The sequence below is a fragment of the Urtica dioica genome, chromosome 2 (assembly GCF_054948205.1).
Source record: "Urtica dioica subsp. dioica isolate 48M chromosome 2, U.dioica_male_clone48M_v1_H2, whole genome shotgun sequence".
Classification (NCBI taxonomy): domain Eukaryota; kingdom Viridiplantae; phylum Streptophyta; class Magnoliopsida; order Rosales; family Urticaceae; genus Urtica; species Urtica dioica.
In genome coordinates, this window is record NC_142757.1 from 52,725,868 (window position 1) to 52,749,368 (window position 23,501).

Consider the following 23,501-nt stretch of genomic DNA (forward strand, 5'->3'; position numbering starts at 1 on the left):
TTGAAGAAACTCATTAATGTTACTCTTATTAAATAAAGGTTATCAATCAAATTGCCAATTATAACATGAGGAGACTATTACAAATCTAACTACCAAAAAAAGGTAATAGACACTAAATTGTTACTCAATCACAGTAGTTAGGGAGACTTCCATCAATAAAGTTTTCTTACTTTTTGTCATAAAAAGCTTAGTTTCTTTAATGTACCTCAATCTAAAATTCTATTTAATAAAATATATTCGATGAAATAGTACATTTTTTAGAGCATCTCATTCGAGGGTGTGAAACATTAATTCAATTTAATTTATTTTCTTGTTTTGAAAGGCATTTATCATCGGTAAGATTAAACTCACGACCTCTATTTTTGAGGTATTGTGAAATTATCATTAGGCTAAACTATCTAACACGATTTAATTTGTTTTTATTAGTGAGCGCTATTTGATCTAATTGGATTTAGTCTAGTGTCAAATTTTTACTCTATTATTTAAAACGGTCACCACCTAGTTTATGAGGTCAATAGGAAAAAAATAAACCTAATTAAGAAAATAGATATAAATATTATAATTATTCATACTTTATAATCAAAGTTTTGTAACTGTCATGAGTTTTGCGTATTCTTCCCAAAATGCGAGGATAAAGATACGAGTATTTAGCCTAAAGTTCATTAGGAAAATAGTCAATTTAAACGTTTGGTAAATATTAGATAAATAGTCACTTTCAGTCGTAAATAGCCACTTTAATATATCAACGTTGGTTATTTACTTAAGATTTACGTATGAAAATGACCATTTTCCTAAAATTAATCAAACGTTGTCTATTTAGCAATGTCAAACATTTATTAGGTTGTGTTTGGTAGTTAACTAAAAAAAAAATTTATTTTCTATTTTCTAATTTTTGTAGTTGTACTGAAAAATTATTTTGCAGTTGTTTTCAAAAAGCTGTTTGATACAGTTTTCATTTTTGTTTTTGAGAAATTGAAAAAACTGAAAAAAGTGTTTGGTACAATTTTTATTTTTGTTTTTGAAAAAATGAAAAGAAAAGATGAGGAGAGAAGATAAGAAATTTTTTTCAAAAAACACATTTTATTTGTTTTCAGGTTTCTTTACTATTTTACAAAACAACTTCAAAATTTTTTGAATTTTTTTATAAAAAACTTAAACCAAACATAACTTTCACTATTTGTTTTCAATTTTTTCCACTCAAAAACTGTTTTTGAGATGAATACAAACATGGCCAGTTTGACTATTATCTTAATTTTCAGTTATTTGATTGGGCTGGGCTTCTACTAAAACTTAGGCTTGTATGGGCTTCGTCCTTCTAGTGGCCCAAGTTATTACATTATAATTTATAAGGGAATCTTGGACCGTTCGCATATTGTTCTGTTTTTTCCATTCTACATTTATCTGATAAATCTAGCTCTGTCCCTGATCAAGCTCTTGGATTATTACTAAACCCTTTTTTTAGTTTTTTTTTTTTTTTCTTCTTCTTCATATAAGCACTAAACTACTTGGGACTGCTTTTCCCATCCTCATATCTGACTGACCTGCCCATAGTTTTTCTTCTTCATATTAGTACTGCAGTACGATTTGGAGAAGAAAATTGTAATTCATTTGTTAATTTGTTTTGATTAAAAGGCAAATATGGCAGGATAAGATATTTTATATCCAGTGTGCCAAATTTTTGTCAGGCAAACCCGGATAAAATAGTAAACACATTCTCTCGTGTATCTTGGATTCGCTAAATCAAAATAAATAAATACACCATATATGATATTACTGAACCCTTTGATTCTTTGTTACACCTGGTAGAATGCTATACGGTAAATAAAAGAAAAGAAAAAGAGATGAGTGAAAACAACGTTTCTTCTTTGCTTGCCTGTCCATTTATCCCTTTTGAACTTGCATTTTGGCTTTTTGGCTTTGGATAATATAGTTATTTTCAATGGTCATCTTAATTGGAACTTTTACTAATTAAAATGTGATTGATTGTCTACTCAAAAAAAAAAAAAAGTGATTGATTGTCCAACGTTCAGCAATTCAATTCCGGTTTTTCTTTTTAATAGAGACGCTATTTGAGGTTCCCAGAGATTTCACAAACTCAATTTAAAGTGAAACTAAAGCATTTGAAAAGTAGTGCTAACTCAATGAAATAGAGACGTCCAACGATTGATTTCATCACGATGAGCATATAGAAGCTGTACAAGCTTATTCACTTTATATAATAATGATAATAATAATGATATTTTTATTTGAAGTTATCTTTTTTTTTTTTTTGGAAATTCAAGCTTTTATTTTAAGTTATCAACAACATCAGTTCTTATTTAGTATTGCCCAATAGGAGACCACACAATTTATTTTTTATTTTTGGAAAATGCCCATTTGAGAGAGATAATGGACCATAGCTTGCCCAACATTAGTGATCTTATCATCACATTCACATCACAGTCACGGATCTGATTATAGGTCAAATCATGATGCCACGTCACCTTGCTAGCTTTGATGACTATAGTTCCCTTATTTGAGGATAGCTGATGATCATGTTGAATTTTATTTGAGGCGGGCAACTATTATATTTTGTTTATTTGCTATCTTAATATATATGTGGATATCAATTTCTTTGAATATAATAATGTCAAAATGACATCTATTCATATTCTAAGTTTCTAACCATACCAGTTCTCACCATGCATCACGCGTGTATATGATATAAGACCGTACTCTTTTTTTTTTTTAGTAACATATCATGCATGTGATTACAACTTAGGTTATGTTTTTCAATAAAGAAGAAAAATGTTATTTTCTTTCGCAAATTATTGGCATGGTTTTTCCCACACAAATAATCATAAAAAAACATAGCTAGAGATCATCCAGTATATACTTTATTAATTAAGTACATTTTAACGCTCTTGGATGATGTGGTCATAATGATATATTTATTATTATCAATAATTTTAGCCAAAAACAGCGTTTAGATAGCCAATGATAAATAAGACTATTAAATATATTATTTTGAGGAGTTTAAAATTGGGAAAGTCTCAAGTTTAATAGGAGGAGAGGCAAATTTATCAAAGCTGAGGTCATGATCTTTTAAAAAGAACGTTTATCACACCGAGTTCGTTTATATATATATATATATATATATATATATATATATATATATATACATATATATGTACTTCATCGGCAACGACGAACTAAAAATTTGTTTCTCTCGTGCAGGCTAAGGAGTTAAATAAGTGAAGCTCATTTATTTATCTTTTGTCTTTAACATATCTTTTTTCTAAGACTTTTATGTTTGACGTATGTGGTTTCGGTACGAGTTTAATATATAATAATATAATAAACATGCAAAAAATAAATGTGGAGATAAACGTTTCCAAGTCGATGGCCGGGTGAGATCGATGAGTTTGTTCGCACATAATCATTTAGAAATAAATTTGGAGTACGTAGTGATTCAATTCAAGCCTTATCTCTAAGCTTACGTAATGGCAAATGACATATGTGCAAAACACCAAATAAATAATTAGGTCACTCCGTACCTCTGCGCACAAATGAAGATATCCCATTTTCATGTCACTATTCATTAGGGATGGAACATTTTAAAATCCATCGTAAACGACATGTTATTTACATATACATTGAATGAAGTTAAAAAGAGTTTCTTCTTCTCCTTTTTTATTTTTTATTTTTTTTTATTCTGTATTTGGTGTTGATGCAAAACATATTACACCAATTTTTTACAAAATGTAAACCGGTGTCGGACATAGTAAATATCTTAGACTTATATCTAAATCTACGAATTAGAAAAGAGAAAATATTAACAAATGCGATGTTACAGGCCTTGAGAACGTCTTGACTTTTTTTTTTTTTTTTTTTTTTTTACTGAAAGGCAGCCTCGAGGGCTATAGATTAAGAGGCATATCCGCCGAAATAGTCTCCCATAGAATAGGAGGAACCGAGTTGTGCCACAGTACTTCCGAATCGAAATTAAGAGCAAATTTGACAAGCACATGCGCCGTCATATTACAAAATTTGGGAATATAAGTAACAGCAAAAGAAGAAAAACTCAAAGCAATGGCTCTAATGTCTTCGAGCCCTTGCTTTGCTTTGGGTTTTTCTTATTTGAATTTTACTTTTATCATCAAGAATCTTCGTAGTTCGTGGGTTGATGAGACATCCCACAATATATTTTTTTAATTACTGATAATGTAAATTGTCGAGCTCGTGATTCATGTCCTTATTACTATTTGAGCATTTATAAAACACTAAATTATATGACCTTATATGTATATGTTTGACTAGTCTTTTTGATCCCGCTAGTTACTTCGATGTTTAAATTATGGACTTTATATTAATGCCCAAAGTCAAACGTTTGTTTTCTTGGGGCAGGATTTCTTTCCGCTTAATGTGTAAAATATTTTTATTAATAGCGCTTGCTTCAGAAAATTTATTGTATTCAATATGCCAATCAAATCATAAATCACACAATAAAATACTTATTAAAATATTAATCATAGTAATTAACATAAAATTGAAAAAGGATAGCTAGAAGATAAAATTACTACGCACAACCCTAGTTATTTGAGCTAAATCATTTAGTTTGATTAAATAATAATCATAGTAATTGACATAAAATTAAAAGAGGATAGCTAGAAAATAAGTCGGCCCTGCATTGCATCCTAATTATTTGTACGTCAACTTTACGTGTATGGATAAAACTGAAAGCTACTCATTTATTGTTGTATTGTTTTTGCAAAACATGCTTGGAAGTTGGAATGTCATAGGATTTGCCAAGAAAGTCCTCACGTCTCTATTTTATTTTCTAATTTATCAAGATCATGGCCACATTCATTACGTACATCTTTCCTTTTTTTAAAATTTATTTATTCAAAACGAGATTGTCCCATAATTATTGCCATATAAAAAGTAATTTTGAAAAATCCACCGAGCCCCAATTCGAATCCGACTCTACTTAGAAATAAAAAAGGTCAATAATTCCACTATAAATACACCTTCTCTTCTCTACCATCTTTCACGTCCACAACGCTAATTAAACATAAGTCTCTCAACTCTCTCTCTCTCTCTCTCTAAAAAAAAAATTATTAGTAATGGCTGAAGCAAAAGCGTTCCTCAAAAAGAGAGCCTTGGAGGGGAACGAGGCGATTCCGGTCCCGGCGATGAAGAAGTCAACGGCGATAGATCAGAAGGAGGATTATAATGTTGACCCGGCGGCGGCTCTGGCGGCGTCGCGGCACGAGTTCGGCGAGCACGGCGGCGTGAACATGTCCATCGAAGCCTCGGCGACTTTCACGGTGATGGAGCCGGAGACAATGCGTCGCATGTTCGCCGGCGAGCTCGGCGCCGAGCGGGACTTCTTCATCTACAGCCGCCACTTCAACCCCACCGTGCTCGCCCTCAGTCGCCACGTGGCGGCCCTAGAAGGCACCGAGGCCGCGTACTGCACCGCCTCCGGCATGTCCGCCATCTCCGCCGTCCTCACCCAGCTCGTCTCCGCCGGGTCCCACCTCGTCGCCTCCAAAACCCTCTACGGTGGCACCCACGCGCTCCTCGCCCACTTCCTCCCGCGCGTCGCCGCCGTCGAGACCACCTTCGTCGACGTGGCGGACATCGCCGCCGTCTCCGCCGCCATCGTCGAGGGCCGCACCAAGGCGCTCTACTTCGAGAGCGTCTCGAACCCCACCCTCGCCGTCGCGGATATTCCGGCGCTCTGCCACGTGGCGCACGAGAAGGGCGTCACCGTCGTCGTCGACAACACGTTCGCACCCATGATCATCTCCCCGGCGAGGCTCGGCGCCGACGTCGTCGTTCACAGCGTCTCCAAGTTCATCAGCGGCGGCGCCGATATCATCGCCGGTACGTAATTACCTTATTACCCCTCTCGTTATATTGTTAATAAATTATATTATTATATATTGTCATATGATTATGATTCATAATCGTTGAAATTAAGCAAGCGAATATATGGTAATTTTAGATAGCGTAATAATGAATGATGATATTATATGGTTCAGAATTAATTAGATAGAGATAGACAATGTGTGTGAAATTATGATCCGTTACTTTACTCGTTTCAGAAACTAATATGCAGAGTGTTTATTATATGTATCATAATCATATATAAAGTATGAACCGCACACGTGTGACGTCCGTTTCGTTGTCAATACTCTCTGAGTCTGCACTGTTAATTAGGAAAGAAAGTGGTGATTGTTGTACTTTTGTATATTGAATGGTCATGATTTTCATGCACTACATGCATGACCACCGCAACACGTGTCACTTTTTTTTTTTTTTTTTTTTTTTTTTTTTTTTTTTTTCCGTTTTCAATTTACTGTTATTTACGGTTTTATTTAGTTAAAAACGAGGTAGTCTAGTTGATTGAAAAAAAAAGTGACTTTTATTTTTTTTATTTTTAAAGGAGGTATTTATAGAAGGCTTAAAAAGAGTGGTAAATTTGGAATTATCATGTATGTGCGGGCGGTGTTTATGGGATTATTTCAAAACTATGACTATTTAAAAATTTTTGATCAAAATCCAATAAATGTTTTTACTTTCAAAAGCATGATTTTCAATAAATAACTGTGTTTATTGACAACAAATCGATATTGGAATAAAAAGCATTTATTAATTTGACCAAAAAATTTCTAAATGGTCATAATTATGTAATAACCCCTTTATTTAGTTTACGAGTCTCATCGATAAAATAATTAAAAAAAAATGTCTGATTACTATTATTATTATTACAAAAAAATGAGGTATTTATAGAAGGGGCTTACAAAATAAGCGTTATATATGGAACAATCACGCAGGCGCTGTGTGCGGGACCGCAAGCCTAGTGAACTCGATGATGGACCTTCACCAAGGAGCTCTAATGCTACTCGGGCCAACGATGAACCCGAAGATCGCGTTCGAACTCTCGGAGAGGCTTCCACACCTGGGTCTGAGAATGAAAGAGCACTCGAAACGCGCGTTGGAGTACGCGACGAGGATGAAGAGCATGGGACTGAAAGTGATATACCCGGGGCTCCAAGAACACCCCGACCACGAGGTGATGAAGAGGATCGGGAACAGAGAGTACGGGTTCGGAGGAATGCTTTGCTTGGACATGGAGACCGAGGAGAGAGCGAGTCGGCTCATGGGTTTGTTGCAGAACTACACGCAGTTCGGGTTCATGGCGGTGAGTTTGGGCTACTACGAGACGCTCATGTCTTGCTCCGGGAGCAGCACCAGCAGCGAGATGAGCCGCGAGGAGAAGGAGCTCGCCGGAATCTCGCCGGGGCTCGTCAGAGTCTCCGTCGGCTATATCGGGACTCTCGAGCAGAAGTGGGCTCAGTTTGAGAAGGCATTGTCCAGGCTCATTCAAAACTGATCAGCAATACAATGAATTTTTTTTTCTGTTTTTTTTTTTCTTTTTTGGGTTGCTTAATTATATATGCATGTGTAAAGTTGGTCAGCCGGTACTACGTTAAGATTTGATTACTTTGATCGTTATGGTAGGTAATATATATATATATTAATGATATAATGTTTTTTTTTTCTTTCCTTTAAATATTTATATGTATGGTAAGAAGTATAGACTATCGTGAAATTTAGATTAAAGGTCTCAAAAACAGATGAATAGTGTATCCAAAATGGTCAATTTTCTACTTTCGTTTGAATGGGGATCGGAAATTAAAAGAACATAAGTCTACGGTGTAAATTGTAAGCCCTTAATTATAGGATTGTATACCCCTTTTTAGGATTTTGATATTTAATTAAAAAAAATTGGGTCGTTTGATTAATCTCCAACAGCCCAGATTGAATCTTTCGCATGTTAACTGTGGCAAGCCACGGAAAACCAACATCTTTCTCACTCTTATATATATATATATATATATATATATATATATATATATATTATCTTTCTTTCTTTTTAACGGCTTGAACTTTATGTTCCATTATGGACAATAATTGGTTGTTGCACTAACATAATATAATTTTAGAATGATTATATAATTCTAAAAACACAAAACATGTATGTGCATAACTTGTATATATTTTGCGGGCCCTCGAATAGATGGTTGGTGGGCATGAACAACGACGGGTTAACAATCTCGCTCCCTCTAGTGTTGCCTCCTTTCCGAAGAGACTTACACCGACCCCACGCGCCCAATGCGATTGACCTCTCAGACCCTTATCGCAAATACCACGAGCTTTTTGGTTACGATATTCCCTTGGTGTTCGAGCCTAGCCCAATGCGAGGACGTCAACGCGGTCCACGATTACCGTTCAAGAGTTCGAGATGTTCAAGGTGGTTCGAGAGAATGATGGCACGCGTACACTTTCTTTTGTCGTTCAGGTTAAAGATTTGGGCGACATGTCGTTTTTGTTGGGTACGAGTTCGTCGATTTGTGTGTCCTCTTCTTCCGATTGTCCACCCAATCGCAGACATTTCACTCTAGATCTTTGGGATGGCTTACAAACGACAAAAGCACGGAGATAACTGACGGGGATGCTTATCGTCTTCAAACTCGCATCTTTAATTATTACTTCGTGTTAGATTCACATTATTTGCACAATCTCCCATTTGGATTCTCCCTACCATCGATCAATCTATAACAAAGTGTGATGAGGTTATTATTTTTCTTTTATTGCTTGCCATTTCGATTTAACCTTATGCACCACAAATCAAAGTTATGATTATTTATTTATTTATTTTATAGAAATTTGTAACTTATTAAGTCATTCCAAACATCACGTTTGTGATATAGTCAACGTTTGAAAACTTATTAAAAAATAGCTAAACAGATGAGGTGACACTTGAATAAACCATTTGAATTTTTCATTTTTTTCCTTCGTTTAAACAACTATTTTTTTTTACTACAGTGATTCGCTACTCTATCTCTCACATACACTTATTTTATTTTATTTTTTCTCATCAAAACTTCAAAAATCAATATCTTCCTCATTTATGGAAAGGGGAGCTTCAAAAATAGACTCATTGTGTTGGATGATAATTCATGTTTACTACTATGGAATTCCGTCGGAATCCACCATTGGTACAATTTCCGTTCACTGGCGATATTAATTTTTGATCCGCATTTTCAAGACCAAGACATAATAAAACTTTAGGGTCGTCACTATCGTCGTCCTTTCTTCTCAGTGATATTCAATTTTCTATGAAAAACTAGAAATTTATGTAATTTTTTTATGGAAATAACTGAAAATTTCCGAATTTATTTTTGAAAATAAATGAAAATTTAATGAAGATTAGTATGAGTTTTGGTTTTATAGAGAAAAACTAAGAAACGAAATTCATGATATTTTTTAAAGTAAGAAAGTAGGTTAAAATTTTTCTCAAAATTCGGAGCCCATAACACTTGCTATTAATTGTCAAATTTTTTATATTATTTATATTTTTTTGTTAATTATAGCATGTTTGATATGAGAATATTTAAGTCAAATTTAATTTTTATTGACTATATTTCTAAACGTTTGCAAACGTAGACTACATCTCAATTTTATAATTTATTTTTTGCTATAAATTTACAACGTCCTATTTTATATTATTTTTTCTTTCCTTCAAATATATCTGGTATAAAGTAAACTAACACGAATTGATAATATGTGCAAAGCAGCTTAAAAAGCGGTCTTAAACAGATGGATAGAGTATTTTTTTTTAATCTATAAAATCTGTCCCATGAACTCTCATTCAACGGACAAAATTTATAACAAGGTATGAGGGAACAAACTCCATCCAAATAGTAGTATCAGCAAAATTCAGAGCTGTTTTGGCCAATTTGTTAGACACGATAATACATACTCTAGGATTGAATTATAAATAAAATAAAAACTGGAACTCATCATATTGTCACATGTGCAACTTTTATTTAAGTCACGAATCTCGTCCGTTTTTTTTTTTTTTTTTTCACGGTATCCCATAATGTGATCTAAATCTAATGACTAATGGTTGTCTCGTTTGAAAATTTATAAATGAAATGTTTACAACTTAAATTAAAGCTATTTTCGTGATAAAAGTTTTAAACAAGCTAATTTTGCAATAAAGTACCAAAAACAGCTACAAAAAGCAATATTATAGTAAAAATCATGTTATATTCTACTGAAATATTGAAACAATATTTGTTTTTCCAAATTTATTAGTAGTTTTAGGTGAGAAATATATTCCTTCTCATCCCTCCTTTATAACAAAATTATTTTTAGGAGAGTTTAACATATGACTCATATAGATCACTTATGTTAATATTAGAGCATAATTATCAAAAAATTCATAAAATAACTCAAATTAAGAAAATGCTTATACACCATATTATGAGAGAGACGCATGAAGCCATGAACTGAGTTATATCTTATATGTTTAATGTTTAAATAGCACATTGAGAAAGTTCAAAAGCCTCCTCAAACTTTATTATATCGCATTCATGGTAAGGGTAGGATGAAAAGGAAAAATGGGGAGAACTATTACATTTTAAAGAACACTTGTCATACCACAACTTGTATCACGTGGAAGAAGATACCCTCAAACAACAAAGTACAATCCATAGTTTTAAAAAAAATTGTAAATTAAGTAAATGAATATTAAATATAGATTATTGTGACCTAAGCAATATATGAATCAATTAAGCTTTTCAGACCTGTATGTCACTAAAATGAGGAAATCAGACCATGATTCTGGTAGAACCATGACATAAACATAATTCCAAATCAGCAATAATATCTGGTAATTAATCGTCACATAAATATAATAAGGTACATTAATAAAAAATATTTGTTGCAACTGATCAATCTTCTACTTCGTTTTAAGGATTTAGTCCAAATTTTATTTTATTAGAGAAATAGTATACCAGATCAAAATAAATTAAATTAACAGAATCGAAGTTAATTAATCAATTGTTCAGTTAATTTGATTAACCTCGATCTGGTGGACTATTTTTCTAATAAAATAAAACTTAGACTCTTTTTTTAAAAGAGATGTAACTTATTGGGCTACTGGTCTAATTGCCCCTTAATTAAAATAATTCAAGATGAAGGTATTCAAATTTTCAGAATGCTTAAACGGTTTGAAGACATTTAAATGTTCTAAAAATGGAAGAAAATTACTTTATTAATTCAAATCATATTATCTTTTAGCGATTTAGGAAAAGAATGGAACAATAATGTAATTATAAAATTAATTGTTAAAATAAATGGTAGTTTTGTTTGAATAATAAAATATTAAGCTTGTACATCGGGTTTGGTTATTCGGATTTGTACGTTTCATGAACCCGATTCGAAATCTTCGATTTGTTATTTTATAACCTAATCCAGTCCGAAATCAAACCAACTGGAACCGATAATAATCGAGGTTATTTGATTTGGTTCATTTGGGGTGTCTTAAATCAGTTTATTCGGATTAATTCATAACAACAAATATACAAAATATAATTGTTGAATCAAATTCAACGAAAACTGTGCAAATACCAATAATAAATAAACCATGTCTCATCTCAAATTTCATACTCCGTAAAAAATTGATACCTCGTGAAAAATCCATAAAGTAATAAAACAAAAAAAATAATAGTTGTAGAAATTAATATAAATAGGTCTTTATGATCATATTGAGTCTACTTGTATTATCTCTTTACCAACTGTTGTGTGCACAAAAATACATTTACAAAATATTAACTAATTTAAAAATACATTTATATTTTCATTATGAAATCATAAAGTATATGGTGTATTTTTTTTATTTTACCATGATAACATTTTTCATTTTTCTTGAGAAAAAGTTTTTAATCTAACGACGTCGGATTGGTTTGGTTCAACCCAATCTCATGACTATAAAAAACTAAACCAACCCAAAACATTTGCGATTTGAGTTGTTTATAACCCAAATTTCTTCAGATTTTAATGGGGAGGGTTAGAAAAAAATGCAGTTCAATTTGGATGATCGATTTTTTGGGTTGAGGTTATCATGAACACCCTTATTTAATATTAGTTGCTTTGCAATTCCAATGTGCAAGTGGCTTAGTCATCGAGATTATATGTTTCCTTTATATTTATATTGAAGAAAAAACTTGTAAAAATTATATGAAATAGATGAATGACTCAAATCAACTATTTAAATATATAACAGACTCATACTTATATTGGACTTTGGATCACACATATCTCTAGTTTTGCTCGCCACCTACATGCAGTGGCGGATCCAGACTCGAAGGGGGGGGGGGGGGGGGGGGGGGAGGGAATTTAAGCTTGAATTTTTTTAGAGGGGGAGGGGGAGGAGGGCAGGCCTCTTGAGGCTACAACGTGGGTCCGCCACTGCCTACATGTAAGAGCTTCTTCGGGGTTTTTAAATCTTCATTTTGAGAGTTTGACTAGTAGACTTTTAAATTGAGGGTCTATTATTTAATTTTAGTAATTTATTATGTATAAACTGTTAAAATATACCCAATTTTTAAAATTTAATAAAATATTTTATTTTTAGTACACAAAGACAAATAAATCACAATTAAATCCTTTTAATTTACTGATTTGATATATTTACTAGTGGATGAATAAAAAAAACATAACACATGTTATTAATATTACAATTAATTGAGTAACTAACCCACCAAAATTAAAATTTGGAGATTTGTTAAATAGCCAACTTTTTGTAAGTTTTAATTAAATAGTCATTATGATGATGTGAAATTGTTTGGACATTTTTAACATTCCATTTATGTCATTGGAGTCTGATGGTTATTTACCATTATTAACGAAGTTTATAAAATATCGTGGCTATTTACTTAAAATTTACCAAAGTTGACTATATGGAAAAATCTCATGGCTATTTACTTAAAATTTACCAAAAATTGGCTATATGACAACACCTAAATTTTCATATGGATATATATATATATATCTAGGAGCCTTTAATATTAAAGTTAAAATCAATACAGCTAAATAATATATGCATTAACAATTAAAAAAAAAAATTAGATTCATAATTAAACATTCAAAATAAAACTATAATTGTGTATAATTTTATATTTTCTTCTATTTTTTGTGAAAATGTAAGTCTATATATGTGTGTAATTTTATGTTTTATTAAAATGTAACTCTATATTATTGTGTATGTTTTATCATCATTTATAAAGGTATAACAATGTTCAATATTATTAAATATGTAGGACTAATATTTAATATAAATAAATTTTTAAGTTTGAGGATCTTCAAAATGAGGGTCTTTATTAGAATGAAGAGCCTTTAAACCCTCATTTTGAGGTTTAAATATCCTCAAAATGAGGGTCCCCATTGGAGATGCTCTAAGTCACTAAAATAACGAAGAAAGAATGCATTATTATACTTATCGAACGCCTCGTATTTGTATAAATGTATATATTATTGGCTAATAATGTCCTCCTAAAAAAGAAAAAGAAAAGAAAATGATAATTAAGTCAGCAACTCAATAAAATACATACTTTTAAAAAATAACATAAGTTTCATTTATTAAGAAAATTAATATGCCACTATGTTGAAGTAAATTAAATTAAATCTTTTAGTTAATTCAATTTACTTCGGTCTAGCCGAATTAAATTAAATTAACTATTTCTATTAATTTAATTTATTTCGGTTTGTTGTACTATTTTCTTAATAAAATAAAATTTTGGTTAGAATATTAAAACAAATTAAGAAATTGGCCAGCGACACAATAAATTCAAAAGGAATGCAATCTAGATTAGGTGCCATGATCGGATATGTTGTCTTGGGCCTCTTGGCTTTATCGGCACAAACAAAATATAACGGCCCATGAACGAGCGCACTTTTCAGTAATAATTCAAGTATGTGCGCATAATTATTAAATTAAGGGTAAAATTCCATTTTCCTATTTTTTTCAAAAATTTACCAAACTAGGACTAATAAAAAAAAAATTCGTTTTTTCGATGGGATGAGCAGGAAAATAGAAAGAAAGAGAAAAAATAAGAGATTTTATTGGGGAAGATTGTAGGTTGGTAATTAGTATGATGGTATAATAGGTAGATTTTTGTGTATCTCTCATTTGACTTTTGTTTGACCGGTCTTTGGTAATTTTTTGAAAAAAATAGGAAAATAGAATTTTGTCTTAATTTAGTCCTACTTTTAGCAATTTTCCTTAAAAAAAAGTATATGCCAATAATAATAGTGCGATAATATAAAACCCTAAAATAATGTGTAACTGAAATGATAAAGAATATTTAAATATATTTATATATATATATATATATATATATATATGCCAATAATAATAGTGCGATAATATAAAACCCTAAAATAATGTGTAACTGAAATGATAAAGAATATATATATATATATATATTTAAATATATCACAATCGACAATCGACGTCACCAGTCATCCCTTTATTTATTATTGTAGAATTATCCACTATATTTTATTAATGTTAATGATTTATCCCCTAATAAATATTGTAATATTGGCTGTTTACATCTTTATTTATCAAAAGTGGTATACATAAGAAATTATATATATGTAACTACATGATATCTTCTGTTTTTATCACATCCATTTTGGCTGATTAAGAGATAAACTTACAAGAATAATATATATATATATATATATATATATATATATATATATATATATATGGGATATCCAAACAATAAACAGATAAATTGAGGATATGACTGTGGTATATTTGAAAATACATGGTATAATTCCGACAATAAACCAATTTTTCAAGGGTATAAATGAAATATATTCCCAACCGAAATATAATATCTTAGAATAATAATATCATAACTATTAGAAAAGCTTGCCTTATTAAGAATTTATAATAAAAAAAAAATGGTTGTATAAGCTATAAAAAAAAACATCTTTTGAATAAAGATTCCAAATATAGGTACCCTAAGTTTTAACCTATATATACGCATATATTCTACGTGATCAGAATATAGCACTCACTACATAGCACCAACATGAGAACATCAAAACCCTCATCAATTCTCTTTCACTCCATCCTTTTGTTCTTGGTGATCGTCTTAATAACATCCGAATCTTGCTCCGCAAGTAATATTAATAACAAGAAACCCTACATCAAAGAGAGCTCGCCGTGCAAGCGATTCGTGCTCTATTACCATGACATCCTCTACAACGGCACGGACTTGGCCAACGCCACGTCAGCAACGATCGCGAACAAGACCGCTCTCGGGCCTTACAATTTCGGAAAGTTTGTCGTTTTCAACGACAAGTTGACGCGCGACAACAAGCTTCGCTCGCCCGAGGTCGCGAGAGCGCACGGGTTCTTCTTCTACGACATGAAGACCACGTACAACGCGTGGTTCGCGTTCACTTTGGTCTTTAACTCGAGCGATTACAAGGGCACTTTGAACGTTATGGGCGCGGATATGATGTCGGAGAAGACTAGGGACCTTTCCGTGGTCGGAGGCACGGGAGATTTCTTCATGACTCGAGGTATCGTCACGATTCAGACCGACACTTACCAAGGAGACTTTTATTTTAGGCTTAAGATGGATATTAAGCTCTACGAGTGCTACTAATTATAATAAGCTCGTTTGTTATGTGATTTCTGATTAAGATTTTTATTTTGTGTTTGCTGTTTTTTTGTTTTTTTTCTTCTTTCCTTTTTTTCGAATGAAGATTTATATGTCTTGTGTTGGTTATCAGTTCTGCCCGTAAAAAATAACTTGGAATCTCTTAGTTCCGGATATATTGCTGTCGTTTTATTTCAAGTTTATCCAATGACGTACATGAATAACATGCACTTTTTGGTGATCATGGACAAAGTTGCTAAAAAGGTAACAAGTCCAAGATTATTTGAGACTTGTAATATGTGGCTGGGGGTTTGAAAGGAAACACACTACTAAAATAATAGGGTTTTGTAGCTAATATAGCCATGAAGTTACAACTTACAAGGAGTGAAATAAATTTTAGCCATAATTTGCACGGTAAATATGTGTAAATATTATGTTTTACATAAGGGAATTGATTTTTGTCCCGAATAGTAAACCGTGACGATCCACTCACGTACTGACACGTGGCAACGAACTGCCACGTGTCAGAACGTGAGTGGATCGTCACGGTTTACGATTCGGGACAAATAGCATTGCTCTTTACATAAAATATCTAAGAACCATTCATTGTTGATTAGGACTGTAGTTAAAGTTTTCAAGGGAGGAATAGTCCTTAAATTATTCATTTGAGCTGTATTAATTTACCTTTAAAAATTAGTTTAACAACACTAGTTTGATTTCAGCAGTTTGGTCTGATTCATATAATTTTCTAAACTATAAATTTAAATAAAAGTGAAGAAATAATATATATGCATCATGACTATAAATCCGGTGAATATAATCTTTATTTTATTTTTATACATCTTCTAAACTTAGATTTGAACTAGAATAACCAAAACAATTCTCAAATAATTATGTAAATAAGGTTGAAAATTAAAAAAAAAAAAATTTCATCAACTCGAGTTAGGAGTAACGGCGTAGTTGTGAGTTCGTTTATTTGTAAAACTTTGCATCGTTTATATATATATATATATATATATATATATATATATATATATATATATAACACTACTCCGACATAAACCTATAAAAATAACATTTTCCTTTTTTTATTTAGACAGCTATTTTTTCCTTGAAAATTGAAAACAAAATTCTTTGTCTAAATATCTAAGTATACCATTCCTTATTGGATGCCGTTTATTTCCCGAAATTATGGCATGAAAAAACCCTCATTCCGTCTCTCGTAATTTTTCTACAATTTCAACGGTTTACATGTAGCTTTATACCTTTCGAATTTCTATGGCTTTATATGGTAGTTTCAAACCTTTCTTCCAAGATGATAAAAAAATACAACATTTTTTTTATATATATACATTCATACAATTTCGATATTTGATGATGCGCATATACGGTATGCATAATTTTTATTCTATCCTAATTTGTTTGATTATTACAGAAAAGGTTTTGGCTCATCGAGTGATTGCACCTTTTGAAATATCTTATTATTATATCCTTATAATAATTAGTATAAAAAATCTGAAGCTAGCTGCCTGACTGTATATTTAATTAGTTTTTCAATTTGGGGGATTACGTGACATTTTCACTAGTTTTGAGTGACAACAAAGGTTACCGAATTAAAAATTCATCGGGAAGCTCACTCTAAAGAATCAATACCAACGGTGATGTCCAAATTGAAAAAGAGAGCAAGCTAGCTCCACAGGCAAAAGTCTTGTAAAAATATACAATAATTAAAAAAAAAAACATATTTGTAAGGTCGAAAGTACGTCACGTGAATCACGCTTATCAAAACTCAAAAGTAAATCCTTTCTAATTTATTCAAATGATTTGATTGCCTTTCTTGTTATTTGGGTAGCAAATGCTTTATCTCTCTATCATATCATTCATATGTAATTCATTTGGCATATTGGTAGTTGGAAGAGAATCTATTGCACATTGGGATATCAGTATTTTTATAAAAATCTGATTAGTTTTGTCGAATCTTTTGCGTGACAAATAATTTACGTCAAAAAGCAAAAGCATCACATCCCACAAAAAGTTATAATTCATCTGATCAACTATCGTTTCCCTTATATTCTAGGGAAATCAATAATACTATTTGACAATTATTAAAAATCAACTAAAAATTTAAATATTGACATATTTAATATCAAATCGATCACGAATTGATTGATTTCGGGACATATTTAATCACGATGTGGTTGATTTTGTACCACACATTTAATAATAAATATGTCAATATTTGAATTTTAGTTGATTTTTTTAAGTAACAAACAATTTATTGCTGTCAATTTCTCTACATTTTATCATCAACAAAATTAAACAACATATTGAATTTTATTTATAACATCGTTCCTTTATTACAATAATAAGAAATTATTTACTTGGATTTGACAATGCTAGTAAATAATAAATAAATAAAAGGTTATTGTTGAGTGTGTGATAAATAGATTGTTCAATGAATGCACATATTATTTCCTTTTTTTTTCTTCATCTAATCCTCTCTTCTTTCTTCTTTTTGTTTTTTTGTTTTTTGTTTTTGTTTTTTTTGAAACTCTAATATGTTTGAACTTGTGTTCCTTTAAGTCCGCGAGATTTTGATTTTATGTGCATCTAAAGTGAATATGTTTTAATCTTAGCATTCTCACACAATCTTTCTAATTCTCAACTAAAATAAGCTAAGCATTCTCTTAGTCTGGGTTGCTTCTCATTTTGTTAGGCATAGACTGTTAAGATATGCTAGCTCACTTGAGAAGACACTAACCTCCCAAAATGAGAGACGAGCTCGAGGACGTCATAAAAAAACCATAAATATATATTGATATTGGTTAAATAAAATACATTACAACTCTCTAGTTTTTTTTTTTTTTTTTTTTTTTTTTTTGTGTCATGTGAAATTCTCTGTGTAGTTGTTATTTAGATAGAGTATCAAAGTATACAAATTAATTTATACTGAAAATATACAATAATTGCAATTGGACAATATGGACACTACTCTATCAATCACTTGCGTTCTAACTTGGGTGAATTTGATAGTGATAGAGCAACTACAATTTTTCCATTATAAATCCCCTAATTCATTGCTCAATCTAATCAACAATCCCAGAGAGATAATTAACACCACACACATAATCAAGAAATATCAACACACAATGAGAACCATTTCATCAAAATGGGGTTTCATTTTCCTTTCCCTCTTAGCAATAATAGCTCTATTTTATTCCCAACCGATTTCCGCGGCCAATAAGAAACACCCTATATCGCCATGCAAGCGTTTCGTCGTCCACTACCACGACGTCATGTTCAACGGCACAAACTCGGTCAACGCCACGGCAGCGGTGGTGGTCAACGATACAGCGCTCAGTCAAACCAAGTTCGGGAAATTCGTGGTTTTCGACGACAAAATGACGTACGACGAAAACCTAAGCTCCCCCGAGGCCGCTAGGGCTCAAGGCTTCTACATCTACGACATCAAGGAAAGTTATGGCGCGTGGTTCGCTTTCTCTCTCATATTTAATTCGACCGAGCACAAGGGCACTTTGAACCTCCTCGGAGCAGATTTGATGGCGGAAAAGACCAGGGATCTTTCGGTGGTCGGTGGCACGGGGGATTTCTTCATGGCGCGAGGGATCGCCTCTGTTGAGACCGATTCTTTTGAGGGTTTTAGGTATTTTCGCCTCAAAATGGACATTAAGTTGTACGAGTGCTATTAGTAAGAGAATGTTTACATAATTAATGCCCTAGTTGATGTTTCATGCATTAACTAGGTAGAACGTACGTACGTATGTAACGTGTACGTAAATAATAAAGTGGGCTTCTTTTCTTTGTATTCTATTATTATTATTCAATTCAAGGGTTGTGAGTTTATCAATTATTTTTCGTTTCGATAATTAATAACAAATGTAATCGTTATATATATATATTATGCATTTATGAATTAGTGGCACGGACTTTTCTGTGGAAAAATATTATGGTCTAATTAAGATCGTATTAATTTGCGTAAATTTTTTTACGTGTCTGAATAACTTATTATAATTGGCTGTTAGTCGACTCGGTTAATGAGTTCAATATACAAATGCTGTAACTAGCTGTGCGTTAGCGCAATATTAAACATCTTATCCTCCTCGAAATAAAGATATCGATGATTTGTAGGTGGCGAAACAAAAAAAAGTGATGATAATAATAGTAATAATAGTAATAATAATAATAATAATAATAATAATTCTTAGTAACCAAAATTTAGTGTCTGTATACAAGTTTTACTATCCCTCCACAGCTCCACTTACTTATTAATTATTACCCACTATGATTATTACCAAGTTAAAGCAATGTTTAACGAGGGTACAAGAGGTCTTATTTTATATATATATATATATATATATATATATATATATATATATATATATATATATATATATATATATATATATATGGGTAAGTTAGAGGGTTTAGAATAAATAAGCCCATAAATGACATTTTTATCTATAATGTCGTTTGGTTTATTACTGTCGTTTTGGTATTTTTTATAATGACCTGTCGTTTTGATATTACTTAGAAATAATACAGGATGAAACCTTTAATTTAATACTTTTTTATTCAAATATTTAACTAACGCCGTGTATGAACTACATGGTTAATTGTTTTTTCATGAATTATAATGAGATGTTCATTACTGGTGATTGATAATCATAGATGTTGTGACTGTTGGACTGAATGTTGTTTAGTCTACATATACATTTGAGACTCTCAGCTTGTTAAAAATTTGTTTATGTTTTTAATTAGTTGGTATTAATGGATGCATATGAGTTGCTACCAATCGGCCGGGAAAAGTCATTTAAACCTCAAATATATATGTTCAATCAATTGGCAGATGCAAAAATAGTTACATCGAATACACGGCGTTAGTTACATATTTGCGACATCTATGATTATCAATCACCAGTAAAGAACATCTCATTATAATTCATGAAAACCAATTAACCATGTAGTTCATATACGAACAATATTCAATAGAACAATGGTTAACCTACATTCACAAACAGAGACATGCAATGACTTTTGGAAACTAATTTCAATAAATATATATCGGAGACCCAAACCAATTTCTGTTTTAAATGAAAATACTGAATAGAAACATCGATTTTAAGTTAAGCCTAATTTTCAATGTTGACATCATTTAACCCTAACTAGAAACACTTGATTTTAAGTCAAATAATACATTTGTTTTTTAAGGCATCTTCAATAGAGACCCTCATTTTGAAGCCCCTCAAACGTCAAAATGAGGGTTTAAAGGCCTTCCGCTTCAATTGAGATTTTCATTTTAAGAATTTTCAAACCTCAAAAATTTATTTATATTTCATATTAGTCTTTAATATTTAATATAAATAATAAGAAAACGTACACAATATAGAATTACATTTTAATAAAACACAGATGAAAACATAAAATTAAGCACAAATAATAAAAAATTACTTTAAAAACATAAAATTTATTTTTCTTTAGTGTAGTTTTATTTGTATATTTGAGTATGAATGTAATTTTATTTTGTAATTTTTGTTAATCCATTTACTCTTTAGTTTGTATTAATTTTAACTTTAATATTAATAAGCATGTGTTATATTCTTTATATTCATCCACTAGTGAATATATCAAATTATTAAATTAAAAAGATATTTAATTGCAAGGGTAAACTGCTCAATTTCAGTGAATATATATTGATTAATGGCTAGTTTGTAATATATATAAAGCAAACCTTAACCATTTGGCAAAAGTTAAGTTTAATTTTACTCTTTTATCATAGTGTTCATAATGTAGTTATTTATATTATTATTAAAAATGGTATTATATCTAATTGTTTAGGTTTGTCTAAAATTAAAAATCCTAGCCGCCGCCTTCTCTCTCTAAAAAAATCAAGACTTGAGCTTTTAATTTTCGGCGTTGTCGCCTCCCCTGGGATACGGAGACTCTGGTGGTCTCGACAAATGGAGGACTCTTGACTCAGGAATATATATATATATATATATATATATATATATATATATATTTATCTTTGTTTTCTTCTTCATGTTTTACCTTTTCTTTTGATTATGTTTCAATAATCCAGACTTATTATATTTGAATTTTGTACCGCCCGATCTTTAATCGGAGTTGGTTATAGGCATCCGGTGCGACGATTGTCGCACCTAAAGGTATCCATATTAGGTGCGACACTTTCAGGTGTGACATGTCGCACCTAATGCCCAATCTGTTTTTTGCTGCCAAAAATCTTGAAATTGACAAGTGATTTCATATCGGATGCGACTTTGTTGTACCTAATAATCTTTCCGCTATTGTATTAGGTGCGACAAAGTCGCACCGAATATGTTATTTTAATTAAAAAAAATTTACAAAATTATATAAATTAGAAAACTAAATCAAAATTCATCTATAATTAAATAAAAATTAATTAACAAAATTCTAAATTAGAAATAATATTATGAAAATAGAATTCTTAATTAAAAATACAAATACAGTCTAACAAAAACGAAACCGTTAATTCCTAATTTTTTTCCTATACAACTTATCGATAGTAGAATTCCCTCTACCGAATAAGTTTCCAGAACTTCGGGAACCGCTTCCTCGTCCTCGTCCGCCGCTGCCTGACGCGCTGCCGCTCGTTTCGCCGCTTCCGTAAGGACGGTCTCGCAAGAAATCCATAGAACTAGGCGTAGAACCTGGCGTCTGCTGATCTGTGCCACCTGGTTGCGGTGCAGGCGGAGGTTGGAGAGTCGTGGGAGGCTGGTTGTGCATCTGGGTGAGGAAGGCGATTTGTTGCCGCATCTCCTGCAGCTCGGCTTGTTGGGCATCCATCTGAGCTCGCATCTCGGTAACCAATGGATCGGTCTGAGATGACGAACTTGGCGAGTCTCTATCTAGCGCTTGGGCAACACCCAGCGATGACCTTGGGATCGAAGGCCATATCCTGACTTCCTAGTCTCTGCGTACATCTCTGCATCTTCTTGGGAGATCACGGTGTTTTGTTCCTCCGCTTGTCGGAAAATATCTATCGTCTGGGCGGTGATTTGATCATTCACAAAAATAACCACAAAAACTCATCAGATAAGAATAATTTAAGTAATTAAATATAGTAAATAAAACAAATAACTTACAAATTGCGACTTCGCGAAGTCCGTCGTCCATGATCCATTAGCGTCATGATGTTTTTCTGACCATATCGCTAAAGCTGAGCTCATACTCCCATCTTCATTTCGCTGTAATTTTTCAACGTTAAATATGAATCACATATATATTGCATCTTAATATTAAGTGACTTACATTCCTCGAGCGATGACCAAAAAAACTAAGCGACCCTTGTCTTGCCTTCGTTTTCTTCTTCTTTGAATTTTCCCGGTTGCGGACAGACTTCGCCTGAGAGACATAAATTGTTAAGTTCAATATTAAGAAATTCAAATAACCCTCGGAAGTTCAACTTATACATTATGCTCCGGCGAGGCGAACGTCTCTATTGCCTTCAACCAGGCTTCCTGGTTATAGCCTTCGGGAGTTTCATTTTTAGCGAGATCCTTACTCCCGCAAAACGTCTTGAAGAAGAGCTGCGACAATCTCGACTTCTGGCCACGGCGCATCCTCTTCGCATCGCGAATGATAGCCATATCAATCTCGTTGCGAATAGGATCTGCTGACACAAGCTCGCCAGTGTCAGGATGAGCGTAAATGAAGCGGTACTCGTTATGAATCGAGCTCATAAGAGCCACCACACTCTCGGATATTTATAATGCCCTAAAACTATTGGGTGCGACAATGTCGCACCTAATACCCATATTCGGTGCGACATGTCGCACCTAATGTCGCACCGAATATGAAATCCCACAACCAAAAAAATTTCGAGGGGATTTTCCTGACCGTTTTAAATTTTAAAACCTTTAGGTGCGACACGCGTCGAACCCAAAAGTATTAGGTGCGACAGACTCATATCCGGTG

At 32.2% G+C, this 23,501-nt stretch overlaps 2 protein-coding genes and 1 pseudogene across 2 annotated transcripts; all 3 read left to right on the plus strand.

Annotated features, from left to right (window-relative positions):
• The first annotated feature begins 5,038 nt into the window (after positions 1–5,038).
• MGL (methionine gamma-lyase) lies at positions 5,039–7,629 on the plus strand. The gene is made up of 2 exons (XM_089607353.1): positions 5,039–5,871; positions 6,825–7,629. Exons 1-2 carry the CDS (start codon positions 5,106–5,108, stop codon positions 7,382–7,384), a joined length of 1,326 nt encoding a protein of 441 aa, XP_089463479.1. The 5' UTR covers positions 5,039–5,105; the 3' UTR covers positions 7,385–7,629.
• Positions 7,630–14,929: 7,300 nt separating this feature from the next.
• On the plus strand, positions 14,930–15,728 carry LOC149405584 (dirigent protein 5-like). Its single transcript, XM_089606678.1, has one exon. The coding sequence runs from the start codon at positions 14,949–14,951 to the stop codon at positions 15,528–15,530; it is 582 nt and encodes a 193-aa protein (XP_089462804.1). The 5' UTR covers positions 14,930–14,948; the 3' UTR covers positions 15,531–15,728.
• Positions 15,729–18,630: 2,902 nt separating this feature from the next.
• LOC149405585 (dirigent protein 5 pseudogene) lies at positions 18,631–19,258 on the plus strand (annotated as a pseudogene).
• The last annotated feature ends 4,243 nt before the right edge of the window (positions 19,259–23,501 follow it).